Here is an 18,882-nt window from a genome sequence, read left to right on the forward strand (position 1 = left end):
ACAAACTAGAATGGAAAAACGTAACATAATATCCTAGTACGTATAGCCTGCAGCACACTAAAGTCAAGCGGGGGGTATGCATAGACAGAATAGGAAATAAAGGCTATATGTTCCTGGAGGAGGAGGTAGATGCCAAAGATACACACGCGATAGTGCCCTCTGGTGAAAAAGACACACCAATACATTTTTTCAAATACCAACAAATAATATTGTAGGTTTCGGATTTCGAATGTATCTACTGACTATACACATAGCTGTATAATTCTGGCCTATAATTTTAGTTATAATTGGTAAACAAATTTGCAGCTTAAAGCTTTTATTTTGAAGATTTCGACTCAGCTCTAACCCGGAAGCATATGTGTGTTGTTATGCTAGCGTTGTGTCATCGACAACACCTCAGAAAGAAGGCGAATAAGGTGGAAACTGCCAATCTCGGAGGAAATAAGGGTACCAGACTCGCGTTAACATTAATGTCGGTGTTAGTTTAAGACAATTACCTATATTGTCGTTGTGAATAGGCTGTCACTAAGGTAAGTTAAAACGATAGCAGGACTTGCAAAAGGACTCAAACGGCTAAGTTAACGTTACGTTGATCTTCTACATCTGGACTGTTAGCAAGTGGGCTAATTGGCTGATTCTCTACTTCGGTCCTGACGGGACGGGAGAGAGATGTCCTGCAGCTTATTGGAGTTTTGTCGGCTCCAAGAGCTCAAGACGGTCAGGGACTACTTATTCCAGAACCAGAAAACCGAGCCAGTGGAGGAGAAGAATCAAACAGGTCAGGACAGATGCATGTCTGTAGCATGCAGCGACAGTAACTTAACGCTACATAGCTAGTCTTAACTGTTAACGGTAACCAGAGTGACAACGGTCCAGTTTCTAGTCATAAAACAAAGTAATTGCTAACTAACCTAAGGACCATAGCTATATAACGTTATAGCAAGGTGGCTAAATGTTGCAAGCAGGTTTTTATTCGTTCAATTCTGTTATGTTCTGTACAAAATACACTAATGCTCAGATCTGAGAGAATAAGACAATGTATCTTTAAAGAATTCTATTAATAACAACAAGGTAAGGCTTTGTAAAGGTAATGATGGATGGAGCTCTATCCGTGCTCTGCAATACATGTACCACCAGGGCACTGTCCTTTGTGCTATGAGTCATCTCACATAAGGCACCTGAACACATCACTGAAAGATGCTCAACCTAAGAAAACATGCACACAGAAAGGGCACTCTTCATGCGGTTAGACAAACAGAGCATGCCATCCCCTCAGTCTTGTAAACTTAGAATCAGATGTATTGCCAATCAAGTTTGTACTTGCAATAAATTAACCTTGGTGTATTTGGTGCATACAGTACATAATAAATATATTAAAAAGTAAATACAAAATAAAGCAAAGCACTGCTGCAGTCAAGAACATACATCCAGAGTAGGCATATCATATATAAAATATGTAATACAGACACTATAACAAATGTGTGCAATATAAGTGTTCAAGAAACAAAGAGAAGGCTATACGGTTTGTCCAGGGTGAGCAGAAATATGAAAAATCAACCCTCACACACGCAGCACCAAGGCATTATAAATGTCCATGGCATTGGGATTTCATCCTGGATTTTGCTACTTGTTCTGTCACTTAAATGTTTTTATATTTCCCTGTAGCACAACCTTCACCATGTCCTCTCTCATTTACCTTTTTATGGTTTGGTAGAATATCATTATCATGTTTGTGTTAAGTTAATACTTTTAGCGGTTGACTTTAACACTACCATACGCAACTGCTCTGTGACTTTAGCCTTTGATTTCACACCTCACTTTAACATTTAAATGTGTCACTTTTCTTGGAACTTATGATCAGTGTTGTTGTTGTGTGTTTGCCACCAAAAAAGTGAATACCCTGTAAATTTGTTGCATGGCCATATTTAAAATCAGCAAGATGTCACAAAAGTATGCTTATTGTCCTTGGATTTCTCTATTCCCCTTATCCCTAACAGAAAATGAGCTTTCGTGGGAGGCCTCCGACTGGGAGTCAGCATGGGATAGTGGCGACAACAAAGAGGAGGGAGGCACTTCAGTCACAACGGTCTGTCCTTTTGTGTTTGATTCTTGATTCTCCCATTGTCATTTCTCCCTACAATATTAAAAACACAGGTGTAATTGGCATTGCAAAGCTGCTTCAGTCGCAACTTTGTCCAAAATGGGAAACTGACCGGAGGTGTTGTATGGGATTGTCACTCACATCATTTGCTGATTGAAAGGAAAGGTCCCCTCCAACTGCCTTTCCTCTTTTCCCCGCAGGTGGAGGAGGAGACTACAGAGCAGAGAGAACCCTGGCTGCAGGACTGTGTAGTGTCCCTGTCGCCATGCTCTGACCTATTAGTTGTGGCCCGCCAACAGAAGGCTGTCTTTCTCTCAGGTTAGATATACAGATACACATACATGCACACTCAATTCTAAGTACACAGAGGTGTTATACATGGCTGTTAATGTTGATTCTTACAGCTAAGTGGCGTACAGATGACAGCGGCAGAGAGGAGATGACTCTGGATGTGTCTTGGACCGGAACCCTGAGTACTGACGAAGGGTAAGAGTCCAATTAGATTAATTTGAGAAGGAATGAAAATGACAACAGAAGAGTTGATTGGTTAGCATTATGTCTAAGGACAAGGGATTAAGGACAATTACACTATATTGGATGGCAGAAGGAAAGAAACTTACAGTCAGGAATACAGATAGATAGATATATTTTTATTAATCCTAAAATGGGAAATTACAATGTTACAGTAGACATCAGACAGCAAACATACAGAATATACATGAAATAATAGAATAGGAAAACTACAGAGGACAAATAAAAAACTACAGAGCACAAATAAAATAATAAAGATACCCCTTTTAATGGGATAGTTCTTCAACAGTGGGGAAACAAATGAAACATGACCCAATGCATAAGTGCTTTTTCCAAGGTTCTTGAGCGAGAGAGAGCTGTACAGTGAACAACATCCTACTTTGTGTATGTTTTCTCACTACAGAGAGTGTGTGAGCAGCTCTATCTGTATACCATTGGCAAGCCAGAAGAGGTAAGTGTGTGTGTGTGTGTGTGTGTGTGTGTGTGTGTGTGTGTGTGTGTGTGTGTGTGTGTGTGTGTGTGTGTGTGTGTGTGTGTGTGTGTGTGTGTGTGTGGGCGCGCGCGCGCGCACGCGCGTGCGTGCGGCGTGCGTGCTAAAATTCCAGCTTCCATGTGTGTATATGCAAGGGAACCTGCATTAATTATATTATAAAGCAATTATTCTACCTAACTTTTCTGAAACACACAGAATAAGAATAAGTAATAAGGAAGAAACTAACAGCTACATTAACAGCCACCGCGGAGACGTTGCTACTTATACCCTTAAGAACTGAGTAGTGTGCTTATTATTGATATTGTGAATTGATATTGTGAAGACCATGCCACTAGTCCATGAGTTTACATAAGTATTGTACTGCCTCAATAACATTTGTGTCCTTGTACCATTTTTCTTCATGTGGACATAGAATAATTGTGTGTGTGTGTGTTGTTGTGTGTTTGTGTGTGTGTAGGAGCTCCACAGGGCGGCCCGATTGGACATGTGTAGTAGTGGGTTTCACTTCTGGCTATGTCCGCTTCTATACAGAGGTATCTTTCCAATAGGCAACAATCACTATTTTCAGATAATCAGCAGAAGAAATAGCGAAGAATGCCTGTATTAAATGTAACACCAATTGTTTCTCGTCAGCACGGGGTTCTCCTCCTGGCCCAGCTGCTACACGAGGACCCTGTATTGAGGCTCAAGTGTCGCACATATGAGATCCCTCGTCATCCTGGAGTAAATGAGCAGGTAATTCAGACATTGAACATTTCTATAAGAACTGTGTGTTTCCATTTTTTTTTAATTCAAAGGTATGAAAATAAAAATATACTTCTATGCTTTCTAAGATATCTACTTGATAAATACGAAAAATAAAGCCAGCAGCAGGTACTTTAGTACAGTATTTGCTGGTTGCCTAGTAATGTCACAGTGAGTCCCAGAAGTCTGATCTCTGGGTTATAAATAATCAATAACCCCTGGTAAAACTTGTTTCTAATTAAAGTATATCATGTTAATCAGTGAGCTTCAGAGTTGCTGTTATGTCAATTTTGTCACTTTTGGACAAATCCAGATATCAATCTTCTAATGTAACTCTTAACAAAAATGTGTATGGTGAAAAATTTCTTCAACTGCATTAGTATGGAGAATAATTCTTGAACTTAGGATCACGTTTCTGTGAGTACATTTACCTCGATCTAAACTCGAGCTTCACTTACTAGCTTTTCCTGAGTAACCCACCATGTCATTTAGCAAATGTATAATTATTGACTTTATCCAATCACAGCACGAAGAATTAAGTATCTTATACCCTGCTGCTCTGGTCACTATCGATGGCTTCAGCCTCTTTCAATCTCTGCGTGCCTGCAGGAACCAGGTGGCAAGAGGTACTGCTGTTTGCCTGAGCATGTGTGTATGTATGTGTGTGCAACACTTCCAACTGGGAGTATTTAAATTCTATGCTTATGCGTGTGTGTTTGTATTGTAGGTTGGGAGTCATGGAAATCTGTTGGTATTACGTTTTGTGTTAAAAGTATTTTGCGGTGTGTTAACTAGCAATGTATTCTTCATTTGCTGGCTTGGTGGATAGTGTTTGCCACAAGACATTCAGGTACCTAAGGAGACATTTGCAAAACTACCACACACACACACACACACACACACACACACACACACACACACACTTGCACACACAAACCCTACATAAAGTCTCTAGAAGTTTAGAAGCCTAGCTTTAGGGTTTCTCTCTACATCTAGTTGTTCTTGCTGTTGGTGTGTGTGCGTCTTCCCATGAATTTGCGGTGTGGCCTAAATCTTCTATTGTCACAGTTAAAGCACAGTGCTATAGTTTTAAATATATTTAAATGAAAGACATGCCTGCTGGCTAGCTACAGATGATGAATAAATGACTATCTGTGTTTTCCCATCCAGCGGCAGCAGCAGGAAGTGATGTGATCCAGCCTCCTCCCTTGGCCTATAAGAAATGGGGTCTGCATGACATGGACACCATTGTTGACCACTGTAGTGTGGGTAAGAGACAGTTTTTTATTATTATATATAATTAAGTTGATTTTTTGTTCTTACCGGTGGTTGATTGCCTTAGGCTGGCTACACACTTGATGCGTCGCGCGAGCGTGTCAGCTGTGTGTCAGCTGTGTGTCATGTCCGTTTGTGTTTTGGCTCTCATGTTAACAGGATAGAGCTTACACACTGACTGCGGGACACACATGTCTCAGGCGTGGCTTGAGCTGACACACAACAGAAACGCCACGCTTGCGTGACGCAGCCAGTGTTTGTGTTTGTGGTATCCATCTTTTAATTTACTACTACGTCCCACAGAGTTAAAGTGTTTAGAGTTCATTCTGAAGAAGTATTACAGAATTTTACGCATCTGACTTTCTGACAACATTTTGACAAGAAAAACTTCATGGGGAAGCGGCAAACAAAATTGACTTTTTATAATGCATTCTACATATGTTTGCATTACAATGAATGAAACATGAAAAGGATTGTGCGGTGGATTCATGTGCTGGGAAGAGGTTATCTTATTTAAAATCAAATCAAATTAACTATTGACATTAAGCAATCCGGTTACTACATTAATTTCTGTAATTCTCTTTTCCCACATCTCTGTTCTCTCTCCATCTCCTTCTGTTAGGCGTTATGACACTGTGTGTGTTTGACCAGATGAAGAATGCATCTATCCTGGGGGGTTTTAATGCTTCAGTCAAGGGCAACCCCCCTGCCATGAGTCAGTATGTCACTGTGGGAGGTGGTCCATACACAGGCTTTTACTATGCAGTAGAGGTGAGTGAGAGATGGAGCAAGTAAGTAGTAATTTACGTTATGGTGCAAATAACCTACAGGAGACAGTGCTGTACATAATAGTGTGCAAAACATTTAGCCGTTTGTTGTGTCTCTCTGTCTGTCTTTAGGGAAGCACCCAGCCTCTCCTCTCTCACGTGGCTATGGCTGTGGCCAGTAAACTCACCTCAGCACTCTTCAGTGCGGCCAGGTGTGTGTGTGTGTGTGTGTGTGTGTGTGTGTGTGTGTGTGTGTGTGTGTGTGTGTGTGTGTGTGTGTGTGTGTGTGTGTGTGTGTGTGTGTGTGTGTGTGTGTGTGTGTGTGTGTGTGTGTGTGTGTGTGTGTGTGTGTGTGTGTGTGTGTGTTTGTGTGTGTGTGTGTGTGTGAATTGTCTAAAATCTAGCTTCCATGTGTGTATATGCAAGATAACCTGCATTAACTGTATTATAAAACAATAATTCCACCAAACATAATTTCAGTTTAATAGCACTTTTCTGAAACATACAGGAATTAAGACAATCAATTGTCAAATAAACATGATGGGTAATAATAGCAAAAGCGCAGGACAACACTAACATCCACATTACATTTTGTGTAGTGCATTGTTTAAAAGAGAAAAAAGGGTTTCTTCGTGCCTTGTTTCCTGTCACATAAACACTCAAAGACTGAATGCCGCACCGTTGATAACCATCTACTGCTGCACAAAGCAGCCAAATCAATACTCTTATAATTATATCCTGTTCTCGGCTCAATGTCAGTTTAATCCATACAATGGGTATTTCCCTATCATTAGCCTCCTCTTTGTTACTTTTTCTTGTACTGTAGCCTCTCAAAATCCTCTATTTTTTACATGAAGTCATCATCTTTTTTTCTCAATTGCTGACTTTCTCTGTGTCTATTTTTTATAATTCCATCACTCTCCTTTGATGTTTTCTTCCCAGTGGATGGTTAGGTTGGAACAAGCACAAGAATGAAGAAGAGGCTGTTCAGAAACAGAAGCCCAAGGTGGAGCCTGCAACGCCCTTGTCGATCAGGTACCTTTCCATGACATCTCAACACAAATGCAACAATCCCATATTGTGTCTTATTGCTATAAGCAATATGAAGCTTGTTGATGTCATTTTCTCATAAATCTGACCTCTTCCGCCTAGATATGGTCTCCCAGACTCCCGCCGCCATGGCGAGTCCATCTGTCTGTCTCCCTGCAACACGTTGGCTGGAGTGACGGATGACTTTGGTCGAGTTACACTGCTGGACTTGGCCAGGGGCATTGCCGTCCGCATGTGGAAAGGTGAGTAACATGAATGTTTTTTGAAGAGATCGCTGGAAAGGAATCAATAGGTAAAGCATGGAGCCGTGCTAAATAGGGAAAGATTTTATATTCCATTTACCTTCTCTCTGTTCAGAATTGAGTGACCATGGTTCAAATGTCAAGAAGCAGTACATAAAGAACATTTAGTTACAATTAAACATGTCGGAAGTATTCATGTGGTCCAAGAGCTCAAAATGTTGAACCTTTACATTCTGTCTATCAAACATTCTTTTAAAATGAGTTGGGATGCCAAGTCATGCATTCACTTAAATAATGTTAAGTGTGTCCCTGTAATGTAAATATGAATATTCATTCATGTATTAACTTAACTGCAGGCTATCGAGATGCTCAACTGGGTTGGCTGCAGGTTCCGGAGGAGCGAGTTGATCGGGAGTTCTCCCCCTCTGCCCCCCTTCCAAGACGCCATGCTTTGTTCCTGGTGATCTACGCACCCCGCAGGGGAATCCTGGAGGTGTGGGGGATGCAGCAGGGTCCTCGAGTTGGAGCTTTCACTGTGGGAAAACACTGCAGGTATAAAAAATGCACTCTAAAAATGAAGATGTAAAATTTTTGTTTAAGCTATTTCTTAGCCTCATAAGCGTCACAAACACAAAGCATGTGCATTATCATGTATAGCATACCACTGATGCATATTCTGGATACTCTGACACTCATGAGTAGACAAACTGCTTAAGAGCACACAATAAAATCTCTCTAAAAAATTCTTTGGTTTGTCTGTATGTGTGTGTGCACTTCCAGGTTGCTGTATGCTGGCTACCGTCTGATGGGGGTGAACAGTGTGACCAGTAAGGGCTGGCAGCTCCACACCCAGCAGGTGTGTCTGCTGGATCCCATCACAGGAGCATTGAGGACAGTGAACATCCCCTTCCACCTGGCTCTCAGGTTGCTACATAGACAGACAAAAACACACATACATTAACCTCAAAGACACTGTAGATCAGCTGTTTGTCATGCAGGCATTTTTAAAGAAATAGCTCAGCACCTCTGAAGCATACTCATGGTGTTTTTCTACTGCATGGTACCTTCTCGACTCACCTCGACTCTACTTGCCATTTTTGGTTTTCCATTACGGAAAAAAGTCCCTGGTACCTGCTAACAGGTACTTTTTTAATACTATCTCAGTCGAGGTTCCAAGCAAGCTGAGTTGTTACCAAAAGGTGACCTGAAAACCTGCAGACTAGTGATTGGTTGGAGAGAATCGTCACTGTTCACTGTGTCATCATTGCTAACGACAGACATGGTTTCTGAACAAACTCACCGTGTTTAGATAGTTTAGCCATCGGTTGTTGTTTTTTGACGCCTCCAGCTTCTTTTGAAACTAAATGTGTCTTCTGGCTGTGGAAAACAGCCAAATGCCGAGAATCAAAAGCAACACACCTTCAACGTTCTGTGTGTGTCGCGTTTGGTCACGGCAGTTTCCTGTTATGACGACCAGCTATGCTCTCTTCACGTATGAGGCGGTATTAATCGCAAATGGAAAAAGGGGGATGGGGAACCGCAGCCGAGCAGGTTCCATGTAATGGAAAAACACCATAATCAGTATGTTGTACTGTATTTCACTTGTAAAAACTGAACAAAAATCAAAGTGGTAAAACGACAAGTTGCTGTCTTAATGTTTCCTCGGCCAGCTTCCAAGTCTCCCTAAACATTTCTTGTAGGGTTGCTTGCAGATACTTTTTATTGTCAAATTTGCTATTAAATAAATAAATATTTAGTTGTAGGTCCCTGTATGTAGGAATACTATTCTTGTAATATTTGTATTGTAAACCTCAGCTATAGAAACATATTCCTCAATTACTCAATTAATTTACTCTCTTAACTCAACAAAAACCTTATTGAGGTCATAGTAAAGAATTGGAAGATAATTTATGTCAACTGGACTGTCATCAGTCACTTTTGAAAGGTTTTCAGCCACAAAGTTTAACTTCAAGCATTAACTTTAAGTATTAATACCTTTCCCCAGTCTACGAGTTGTTGATAACGGCTGCCAGCAATATATCCTAACCTAATCTATTCCTTCTGCTCCATTTCAGTGACAAAAAGAGCGAGCGAGCCAAAGATTTGCACCTGTTAAAGAGGCTGAGTACTTTACTTAGAAGCAGAGGGGTGGAGCCTGGTAAGAAAACAAGAGTGAGAGCTGAATGGAAATCTAGATATGCCTGTTTGACATGTGAGAGGTTTGAATCTATGATTTTCTATGTTTATCTCTGCTTATCCATCTTTTCTTCCCAGATATTTTGGAGAGCGAAGCTAAAGGTGCGCTGCTAGATATTAAACACCCTGCCATTAAGAAGCAGGTATAGACAAAAACACTGTACGAGTTGCCTCACACACTAATAGAGAAACTTATTCTCTTTGTGGTAACAGTCACATTTCTAACTGCGGTCTTTGTGCTTTAGGCTTTGGAGTCTCTGCTGTCAAATAAGTATGCTCCAGTCTCATGTCTTACTAACATCACATGCGCCCTACATGACACTCTGAAGCAACAAGGTAAACTATCAGTTTATTATTAAGAAAAACAATGATCTGATTGTTCTAATATATACTATAACAGATGTCATATACTGGTTTTCCAGATAATTTGCTCAGATAAATGGCTGAAATGTACTTATCATACATACCGTATGGCAATGCTTTTTCTTTCTTTATTAATGGTTGTGTATTTCTGCGTTGAAGACCCTGAGGCAGTGGATGTAGAGTTATTGCAGCTCTGCTCTTCACAGCTGAAACTGCTTCAGCTCTACACTGACATCCAGCACCTGCACTCCGCTGCAGACATAGAGGCCTGTTCTAAAAATGTGAGAGGACACACACATACAAAAAGCTTGTTAATAGTACTTGCTATAAACATTTTCCAACTATATGACTACATAATATAGGTTTGGGCTAAATAATATTGAAAATAAATTATCAAATTGCAATTTTGTTGTTCAACCAATATTGCTATTATGATTTGGTATGTGAATATTTTAAAGGTTCCCTTATCATTCTCTATCGTCCCTGTAATCTGTCGTTGGGGATTAGGAAGGTACATATTCAGTTATTGGCAATTTATTAACAATGGTTTATCATAATTAAATTGTTATGAATATGTGTTAAACCAAATTAAAAAACAATCAAAATGGGGCACCACCCTGGAATCAGCTGGAATCCGGGACAAATAACTAAACTGTAAAAACAGTCCCATAGGTGGCCCCTGTGTGACAGGGGTGTTCAACCCTCTTCATGGTTAGATTGAGTATCATTAAAAAAAATTATATATCACAGCTTTTTCAATCTGAAAATTACATTTTTGCTACAACAACTTGAATTCCATTAATCATCAGCCTTAAGATGGGCTAATTTAAGGTTTTGTGGTAAAGCTACCAATTAGGGAAGTATTGTTGCTTGGTGGTTTATTATTATTAGTCATAACTCTATAATCAACACTCACGTGCTCTCCTCAACCAGCAGGACTCCCTCGAAGGCATAGAGGAGGAATTGTCTCGTGTTGGACCTACCTTGCAACGCTACGCCCAACTGACTTCGAGACACAGTGTTTCCTTTGCCCAGGACTCTCCTGACTCACCCTTGCCTGTCCAAGCCTTTCTGTCTCAGATGGAGTGCACCCACAACGGGGAGTTGAGGGTAATCCGCGCTTCTGAAACTGAATGGAATCAGCTAGGTATGGCAACTTATATATGCACATTGTATGTCTTGACACAGTTACCCAAATAGATACTATGACACAAACAAAAATGTATGGCGCTACTTCTGATCAGTATGATACTGTCAAATGAATTGTTAGATAAGTAAAATCGTGAAATCTCATTTGACAGGGTGTGAGATGTATAGCTGTGTTTTTCCAAACCAAAGCCAAGTGGAGACTACAAGACATACACAATATGAGTTGTTGTGCCGCTCATGCCTTTTGTCCAAGAGTAATGTCATGTTGACTTGAGGAGGTGCATTGATTACAAGATTATTCCACTCAGAGAAATACAAGACTGGACCAAATTATCAACTTATTCAATGTTAGTGAGCGTGTCACTGTGGGGTATTGCAGATGTGATGCATTCTGTGGTGTGTATGTATCAAAAAATGTAACCTTGTATACAGAAATCTCAGTGACATCAGGCTCATATGAGTGAGCACACCACAGAAATCCAAACTGAGGACTTTGCTTTTGTGTGTCCTCTGCAGGGAACTTTATGTTCTGGGGTTGTCTGTGTGGAAAGAGCCCACTCTATGAAGTCTGTGACACACTTCAGCAGGCTGGCATCAGTCCACAGCAGCTACTGGTAAGACAGAGGATCTTTCTTTTTTTTTGATGGAATGGGTTGAAATTAAGGTGAGTTTAAGATGTTAACAGAGGTAACATGTGCTCAGGGTTTAAAGATGAAAAGAACATGAAACAGCGTATACATTGTGACAAAATAAGTGGAAAAATCTTATAATGCTATGTAGTTTTTAGTTATTTCATGTTTAAAAGGTTTTTTAGGAGTGCCACCTAAATTGTTTTTTGTTCATTTCATTTTCTTTTAGTCTCTTTTGCTAAGTGTGTGGATGCAAAGAGAGAAGAAGGTGCTACAGAAACCAGAAGAAACTGTTAGAAATCTACACACACTACTCATCGCCCTCAGCAACATGCCAGGTAAAGGCTTGTGTCCAGTGTGTGCGGACTCATTTGCACACGTTGTCCTGTTTTGTCAACCAATAAAAGTTCATGAAAATGTATGATGAAAAAAAGAGTGATCACTTCTTCTCCCCCTCTTCAGGTGCAATTGAGGAATCTTGGGACTCCCAGTCTATCTCTCCCTGGTGGCAACAAGTTCGCTGTACGTGCATCCAGTCCCACAATGCTGCCGCTGCTCTGCTGGCAGCCTTCGTTGCTCACCGTGCTGCCAAGACTAGCATCACAAGCCGAGCAGACAGCAAGGTAGTGAAGTCTCATGTGTACACACGGATTTGAACACATAAGTGCACTCATCAGACAGTGCTATCAAAAACAAAAGTATGTCAAATAAGAATTGTAAGGGGTTAATTTTCAAGCAAGACATGTTATTTATGTGTTGTTGAACTATGTCATTTGTATTCTCCCAGTTTTTTTACCAACTGATGAAGTTTAAACAAAACAATCAACAAAAAAAGAATTGTTTCCAGAGCACCACACCCACACACCCTTAAGACACACAGTAGTTCTAGTAATTCACCACAAAAATAGGAGAATATACTTCAACAGCATACTCACTGACACAGCCTATTTTAATGCTTTTGTGCACGACAGTTGCAGTCTGAATGGGAGGCGGTGTCCCTAGACCTGGAGCAGTGGAGTGTATGTGTTCGCCAGCTAGAGGATGTGCTGGTTCTGCAGACTCTGCTGTTGGTACCTCCTCCTCAGGGAGCAGCAGGGGGCGCTGCACCACAGTGCTCCATCAAAATGCTGCTGGAGGGAGGCACAGGTAGACTGTAAAGAAAAATATCCTGAAGGATATATACAGGTAGACAGACAAGCTAACAAAAAAAGGTAAGGCAGCATTACTTTTTTGTTAGCTTGTCTGCCACTATGTTTTATTTCTGTCATGCTTTCTATATTTTTTGATTATTTCCTTTTGTGAAGTCTACGTTCTTCTTATATCCATATACTGGTTCCGGCTACAAAAAAACAGATTATCTTATATTTTTCTTGTTTTCTTTTCGCGTCTGTCTGTAAAGGTGGCATTGCCGACAGTGTCTCCAAGTGGGTGTTCAGGCACAACTTGGCCCCTGAGCGACTAAAGGAAATTCTCCAAAAGATAGAGAACAAAGAGGCAGATGAAAAACTAAAGCAGAAGGCTGGAGAAGAAGGGAAGGAACAGGACGCAAAGAGCCATGAGGACACAGACACAATAGCAGGTCAGGACTGGACAATAACTGATTAAAATGTTTGCTATTGACATACACAAATTTGATATTGAATTACACATTGGCTCTCATGTTAAAGAGATTTAACTGTGTTTTACCTGTTCATGTTGTTAATAACTTTTGTAGCAAGGGAATGCCTGCGACTCTACACACTATTTAATGGAGCCCCTTTACACCCTATAACTTAAATACAAGTCAAACACTGTCCATTTTGCTTTCCAGAGCTGTTGGTGGCAGTGTGCCAGCGGTTTCCACACTCCCTCTCACCTAACTTGCTCTTCGCCCACTGCTGCTGGGAATATGTGGTGCAGTGGAACAAAGACCCAGAGGTGCGCATTCACACATGTGTACACATAGGTTTTTGTGTTTATGATAGTTCAAGACATAAGACAGCCATTAAAAAACAATGTGTATCCTCAGTTGATTTAGTGTATATTATCACTACTTTCTGCAACAAGCCAGTTTCACTAAAGGGGAAAGACAGGTTTTCATAAATCCAAGAAACATGGGTGACAAAGAACCAAAGCACCTTTGTTCATAAATCTAGACTCACACCTGATTCTCTTCCTAGGAGGGCCGAAACTTATGGTGGGCTGTGGAACATTTGAAGCTAGTCTCCAGTCCACATATCCAACTAGGTGAGGGGCTTTTTCAGATTGAAAGTACTATATCATCAGAAGTGATGTTATTGACCCCACTTTGTAATCGCTAACTTCTGAAAATAACAGTAGTAGTGTGTCATTAGACTTTCTTTTACTTTCTCACAGGTATTTCTGTAATGATGTGGAGTACGTTCATTGTTAAGCGTTTGTCAGCAACAGCCTACCTCATGGAGAAGGCAAGTCACGCACATATACAGTACATACATAAAGTATGCCAGTGTGTCTGAGGTAAAGGCATCGTCGTAGGCAATGTATAAAGTGGATACACTTTTTTTCCTAGGTGGGGAAAGCACCCAAAGATCGCTTATGTCGACGGGTAAGTATTCAGTAAAAATTAATCATTGAATAAAATGTGTGATTTAAGTTTTGATATACGTATGCATGTATTTATTCATTCCTAATGTTACGGCTCAGATTGTTTCAGATGTAAAATATTGCAATTAAAGTATTAAGACGCAAATATTAAGGGTTTGTTAATTGTTGGCAGGACATTGGAATGGGAGACAAAGCAGTGACGTCTTTCCTTGGCTGCTGTGTCCAGTTGCTGCAGATCCTCATGGAGGTGACTGGAGTAGTTAAAAATCAGAGCCATTTGTCTTTTATAGATCATTATGTAAGTAAAGATATTCCAGAAAAAAAGCCCGGAGAAACCAATCACTACCACTACTAACTGCACTTGTACTTGATATGCATTTAAAGCTAGCCTGCTGCTTGCAGTAAAGAAATATGTCTGAAATGGTTTCTCCACAAAATAATATACTGAAAAGTCCATTCTTAGTGCATGTGCACTGGAGGTTTCAATTTTCAACATCCCACCAGTGGAAGTTGCATACTGGACATGGCATGATTGGCTTGCAAACTAGTTGTGATCCCTAATCCCGCTGCTATGTACACAGGTTAAACTGAGATTTCAGGTGAGCACAGAGAAACTCTCCTCTTTCTGCCAATGAATGAATGAATGGGAAAACTGCCTTCTAGTGTTAAACTGTGTACATGATCTTGCACAGTAAAGATCAACAGAAGAGATGGTTAGAAATGGCCTAATGGTTAGATGGCGCTGCCATTTTGTAATTTGGAAGAGTCTGCGCAGTAGTTGTCGGGCAGTGGAGCCGGGCTATTAAAATCCCGCCCACATACTGTACCTGCTCGACCAATCGCTAGTCCATCACAGCTGTCAATAATGACATTACACACTGTTTTTATAGCATCAAATAATAAAAACCAAAATTATCTGAAAAATTAGCATTTGAACAAACTGCTTGATCATAACTATTGTACCTTAAATGAAAGAAACTAATATTGGCAAAACATTATTTGATGTTTACCTTTTAGTTTTCAGTAGTAATTTCTTTTGTCCCATCCACTAACATGGAGGGGGCGATTTATGATTTATACTGCAGCCAGCCACAAGGGAACTATTGAGACGTTTTGACGTCACTTATACAGTCTATGCATCAACCCCGGGTTGACATCATAATTTGAATGAATTCACTTAACAAGCACGCAAGCCTTTCTAACCATCTCTTCTGTTTTTAAATGCAGGCGGACTCAGCGGTGGAGGAAGTTTCCACTCCGGAGCTGTCCGTGGAGGAGGTGTGGTGCGGGGCGGAGGGCCCTGCATCACTGGCTGAACTTGCCCTGGAGCAGAAGGGCGTCCATTACCCCTTGGTGCAACACCACTGCCTGTTAGCTTCCCTACAGCATGCTGCTATGACATTCAGCTTGAAGCTCAAACCACTCAGCCTGTTTGACAGCAAGGTGAGGAGATGGACTTATTGACACACACAAATACACACATACACACACACACACACAAAGGCTCATGTTGACTTAACACAATTACTCCATTGTTATATATCTTTATATATCAAATAAAATCTTTTAGAGGTTACACATAAAATTTGTGTGTGTCTTTGTCTGTGTCTGTCTGACTGTCTTGTCCCAGGGTAAGAATGCTTTCTTCCGAGATCTTACAACCATCCAGTTGATGCCCAGTGCAGACATGGACCCAGGCATGGTCTTCATACGACAAGAGGTGAGAAGTGGATTGTGTAGGATCTACAAGTCAATACAAAATGAAAAGCTTCTGATCCCATCTCCTCATTACTCTCCATATGCGCTGTCTCATTTATGTTTCCCACATTCCTACTCTGTCTCAGTTCCTCCTCCGGGTGCTGACTAGCTGGGTGCAGGCTATAGATGATCATTCCAGCTCAGCCTCTGGCACCAGGCCCCCACCTCTACCCTCTAGTGGACCCAAAGCTGACTGGTGGCCCTCGCTGTGTCTGGAGCTGGGCTCCCTGCTGCAGGTCAGCACTGACATCCTGAGACGGCACCTTGTTTGTGAGCTCTACAACCAGGGCCTGGACCTTCGGGCTGAAGAGGCAAGACAAACTTGTGGTTTTCTTTGTAGCACATAGAAGCTAAAATAGGGATGATACTACTTTTGTCAAACCTCTGTGCTGACCACAGTGCTTGTTAATTCATCTGCTCTGACTTTTCATCTTAAGCGTGTGGCATCTTTTCACCCAGGTGATGTTAGAGGTGGAAGATAAGGATGTGCTGGGCTCCCAGCTGCTGGTGCTGACTGGCCAGAGGCTGAGTTACTCACTGCTCCACAGCCAGAGCCAGACGCAGGGAGCCATGGAGCTGCTGGCCCGCCTGCCCCCCACCCTCTGCACATGGCTCAAGGCTATGGTGAGACACCAGACAAGTTATTTTATACACTGAAGAGATTTCAGTCACAGTATCTCACAGGCTAGGTGCTCAATTCTATAAGTGCAATTTGTATGCCTTCTTTGTTAGGTTCAACCCCTTGTCTTCTGTTATTTACAGAGGCACCCTCAACCATAAATTCTCAAATCAACAACATTACTAGCAAACAAAATAATTGATAAAAATGCAAGAAGTAGTAGAGAAGAGGAGACCGGAAGTAAAGGAAAGCAGGCTGCCTGGCAACAGTAGTAAATGCATCCATCTAACACCAGCCTACTGCCAAACATTATATTGCTATACTCTAATCATTGACTTGATTTACGTGACCACAATGTTGAATTAAAAGTTCAGTGCACACAGTGGGCACATAGTAAAAATACAAATATTAAAGTTGCACAACCATGCGCCGCGACAGCTCGCAGAGTCTTTGCGCTGGAAATAACAGCCGTGGTGAAGTCATTTTATTGCGCACTTCGCTCCCGGAACACCCATAAATTAAGCTTAACAATGAAATGTATATAATGTGTTTTTGTACTGCAGGACCCCAGTGAGCTGCGGTGCCCCATGGTCCCCCTGTCCCAGACCAGCAGGCTGGTCGGCCGTCTGATTGAAATCCTGCCGGAGAACCACGCACAGTACAGCCTGGGTCTGCACCTTCTCGAGGCTGTGGAGGCCCTCGCAACTGAGGACTGACCCTGAGAGGGTGAGGGGGGGGTGGAGTCACCTTTGAAGGCATGGTTGTAGTAGGCAGACAGAGAGAGAAGGAAGGAAATAATAAAAGAAAAGAAGGAAGTTCCGCTTCAGGATTTGAATTGTGGTGTCCAGAGGTGTAATCCCATGCAGCGTATGACACAGTCACCAAAGAGAGGATAAAGGGCCTTTTCACACTCTCTCGTCATTGTCATGGAGATTTTGTATTTTGTCATTCAGCAGATGTTAATATAATATAATACTGTAAAGTCCTCACAACTTAATTGTAGAAAGCAGTGATATACAGAGGGGAAGGATAGTCTTTTAAAGGAGAATTCCATTTGATTCCAACACGTAGCTCTGCTGTTTGTAAATTTGGAGTTTTGTCAGTGGAGAGAAAAACGAAACCAATCGGTGCTGCCTACACCGAGTTATCCTTTAACTATTTTTAATCCATATTTTCGTGCATGTAACCTAAATAATATTGAGTACTTGTGTTATTGAAATTTTGTCTGGAGGATAAGTTTATGATTGGGGCATGTTTTTTTCTTTGTTACTCTACCTTCATTTTCAATCTGATTAACCCTAAAATTCAGATGTCACTGTTGGTGTCCTAACCGTGTGCCATATCAGGGTTCTGTTTGACACTTCTCCTTCCTCTTTCCCTCTAATGGACAAGGCATATCATATAGACCTTATTTTTTATTTATGAATGCAGACAGTACTGGACTAGCTGTGCCTGTACACATCTTATTCTTCACCAGCTGCTCCCACTGGGCTGATCCTTCGCAGAATAAAGATGTTTCTTAAAAGCTTAAATGTTTATGTTGAGATGACGTGTTTTTGGCTACTTGTTGATTCAGCAGACAATCAGATAGTTAGATAGATAGATATATGACCTTAATAATCCCAAATTGGGAAAGTTAACAGTAGCAGGTTACCAAAGACATAAACACACACTCGCTCACACACAAACCAAATATACAAGAAACATGCTTTAAGTAATAACGTTTTTTTTTTTTTTTAAACATGTTAAGAGCTAAAACTCAATTCATAATTAATTGCATTTTTATTATACACTTTCAACTTTATGGGAAAGTTTACAGGGAACAGGATTTATTATACAAAGGTAAAGATACACAAGAAATCCACACCCAATATAAATTCTCTACTGTTGTCGCATGGTGACACTCATTGTAATGACTTTCTTTTCCATGTAGTTACACATTTAAAAAAATAATAGGCTGATAATACCCTTGAGGGGCATTCCTTCTAGACTGAAAAAACAAGTCAATATCTTCAATTCCCAACTATACATACAGTACACAATCTTGCTCATGCTTCATCAGATTGGTTGGTGGTACAACATCAAATGTATAAGCACCACATTCATGCCACAGCAAAGTGACCGAGGCCGACTTAGACATTTTGGTTTTAGAGTTTACACCTGCTGTTGTAGGAAAGTGGGAGTGCAGAGAAACAGTGAAGCTTGAAGCAAATTTAGTGAAGTATGCGTTTTTATCTTCTATTAGGCCGTTCTTCCCAAAAGCCAACCATGTGCCAAGCTGCACAAGTTTTCTTTTATTACTGTACATCTGAAAACCCCTTAAACCATACAGTCACGCATAAACCTGAACAGGAAAGAAAGGATTGGCTCAAATAAAAAGCCAGAACAACATTATTATAA

At 40.9% G+C, this 18,882-nt stretch overlaps 1 protein-coding gene across 6 annotated transcripts; it reads left to right on the forward strand.

The window, feature by feature from the left end:
* The first annotated feature begins 279 nt into the window (after positions 1-279).
* On the forward strand, positions 280-17,280 carry rab3gap2 (RAB3 GTPase activating protein subunit 2 (non-catalytic)). Of its 6 annotated transcripts, none has more exons than XM_034857877.1 (37): positions 280-530; positions 616-778; positions 1,998-2,086; positions 2,302-2,419; positions 2,506-2,587; positions 3,036-3,083; positions 3,583-3,658; positions 3,759-3,860; positions 4,396-4,495; positions 4,699-4,719; positions 5,040-5,138; positions 5,767-5,915; positions 6,044-6,123; positions 6,854-6,946; positions 7,064-7,203; positions 7,560-7,755; positions 7,984-8,127; positions 9,279-9,361; positions 9,478-9,542; positions 9,645-9,735; positions 9,922-10,043; positions 10,696-10,909; positions 11,428-11,525; positions 11,770-11,878; positions 12,003-12,163; positions 12,512-12,686; positions 12,940-13,119; positions 13,351-13,457; positions 13,700-13,766; positions 13,896-13,966; positions 14,071-14,106; positions 14,278-14,403; positions 15,333-15,548; positions 15,736-15,825; positions 15,950-16,174; positions 16,323-16,487; positions 17,046-17,280. In XM_034857877.1, exons 2-37 carry the CDS (start codon positions 670-672, stop codon positions 17,196-17,198), a joined length of 4,200 nt encoding a protein of 1,399 aa, XP_034713768.1. In that variant the 5' UTR covers positions 280-530; positions 616-669; the 3' UTR covers positions 17,199-17,280. The 6 variants fall into 6 exon arrangements, with proteins under 6 accessions (XP_034713768.1, XP_034713769.1, XP_034713772.1 ...); XM_034857883.1 differs by having other exon boundaries at positions 381-530; positions 1,998-2,090; XM_034857878.1 differs by having other exon boundaries at positions 357-778; positions 10,699-10,909.
* The last annotated feature ends 1,602 nt before the right edge of the window (positions 17,281-18,882 follow it).

This window comes from Etheostoma cragini, chromosome 20, assembly GCF_013103735.1.
Source record: "Etheostoma cragini isolate CJK2018 chromosome 20, CSU_Ecrag_1.0, whole genome shotgun sequence".
In the NCBI taxonomy this organism is placed as follows: domain Eukaryota; kingdom Metazoa; phylum Chordata; class Actinopteri; order Perciformes; family Percidae; genus Etheostoma; species Etheostoma cragini.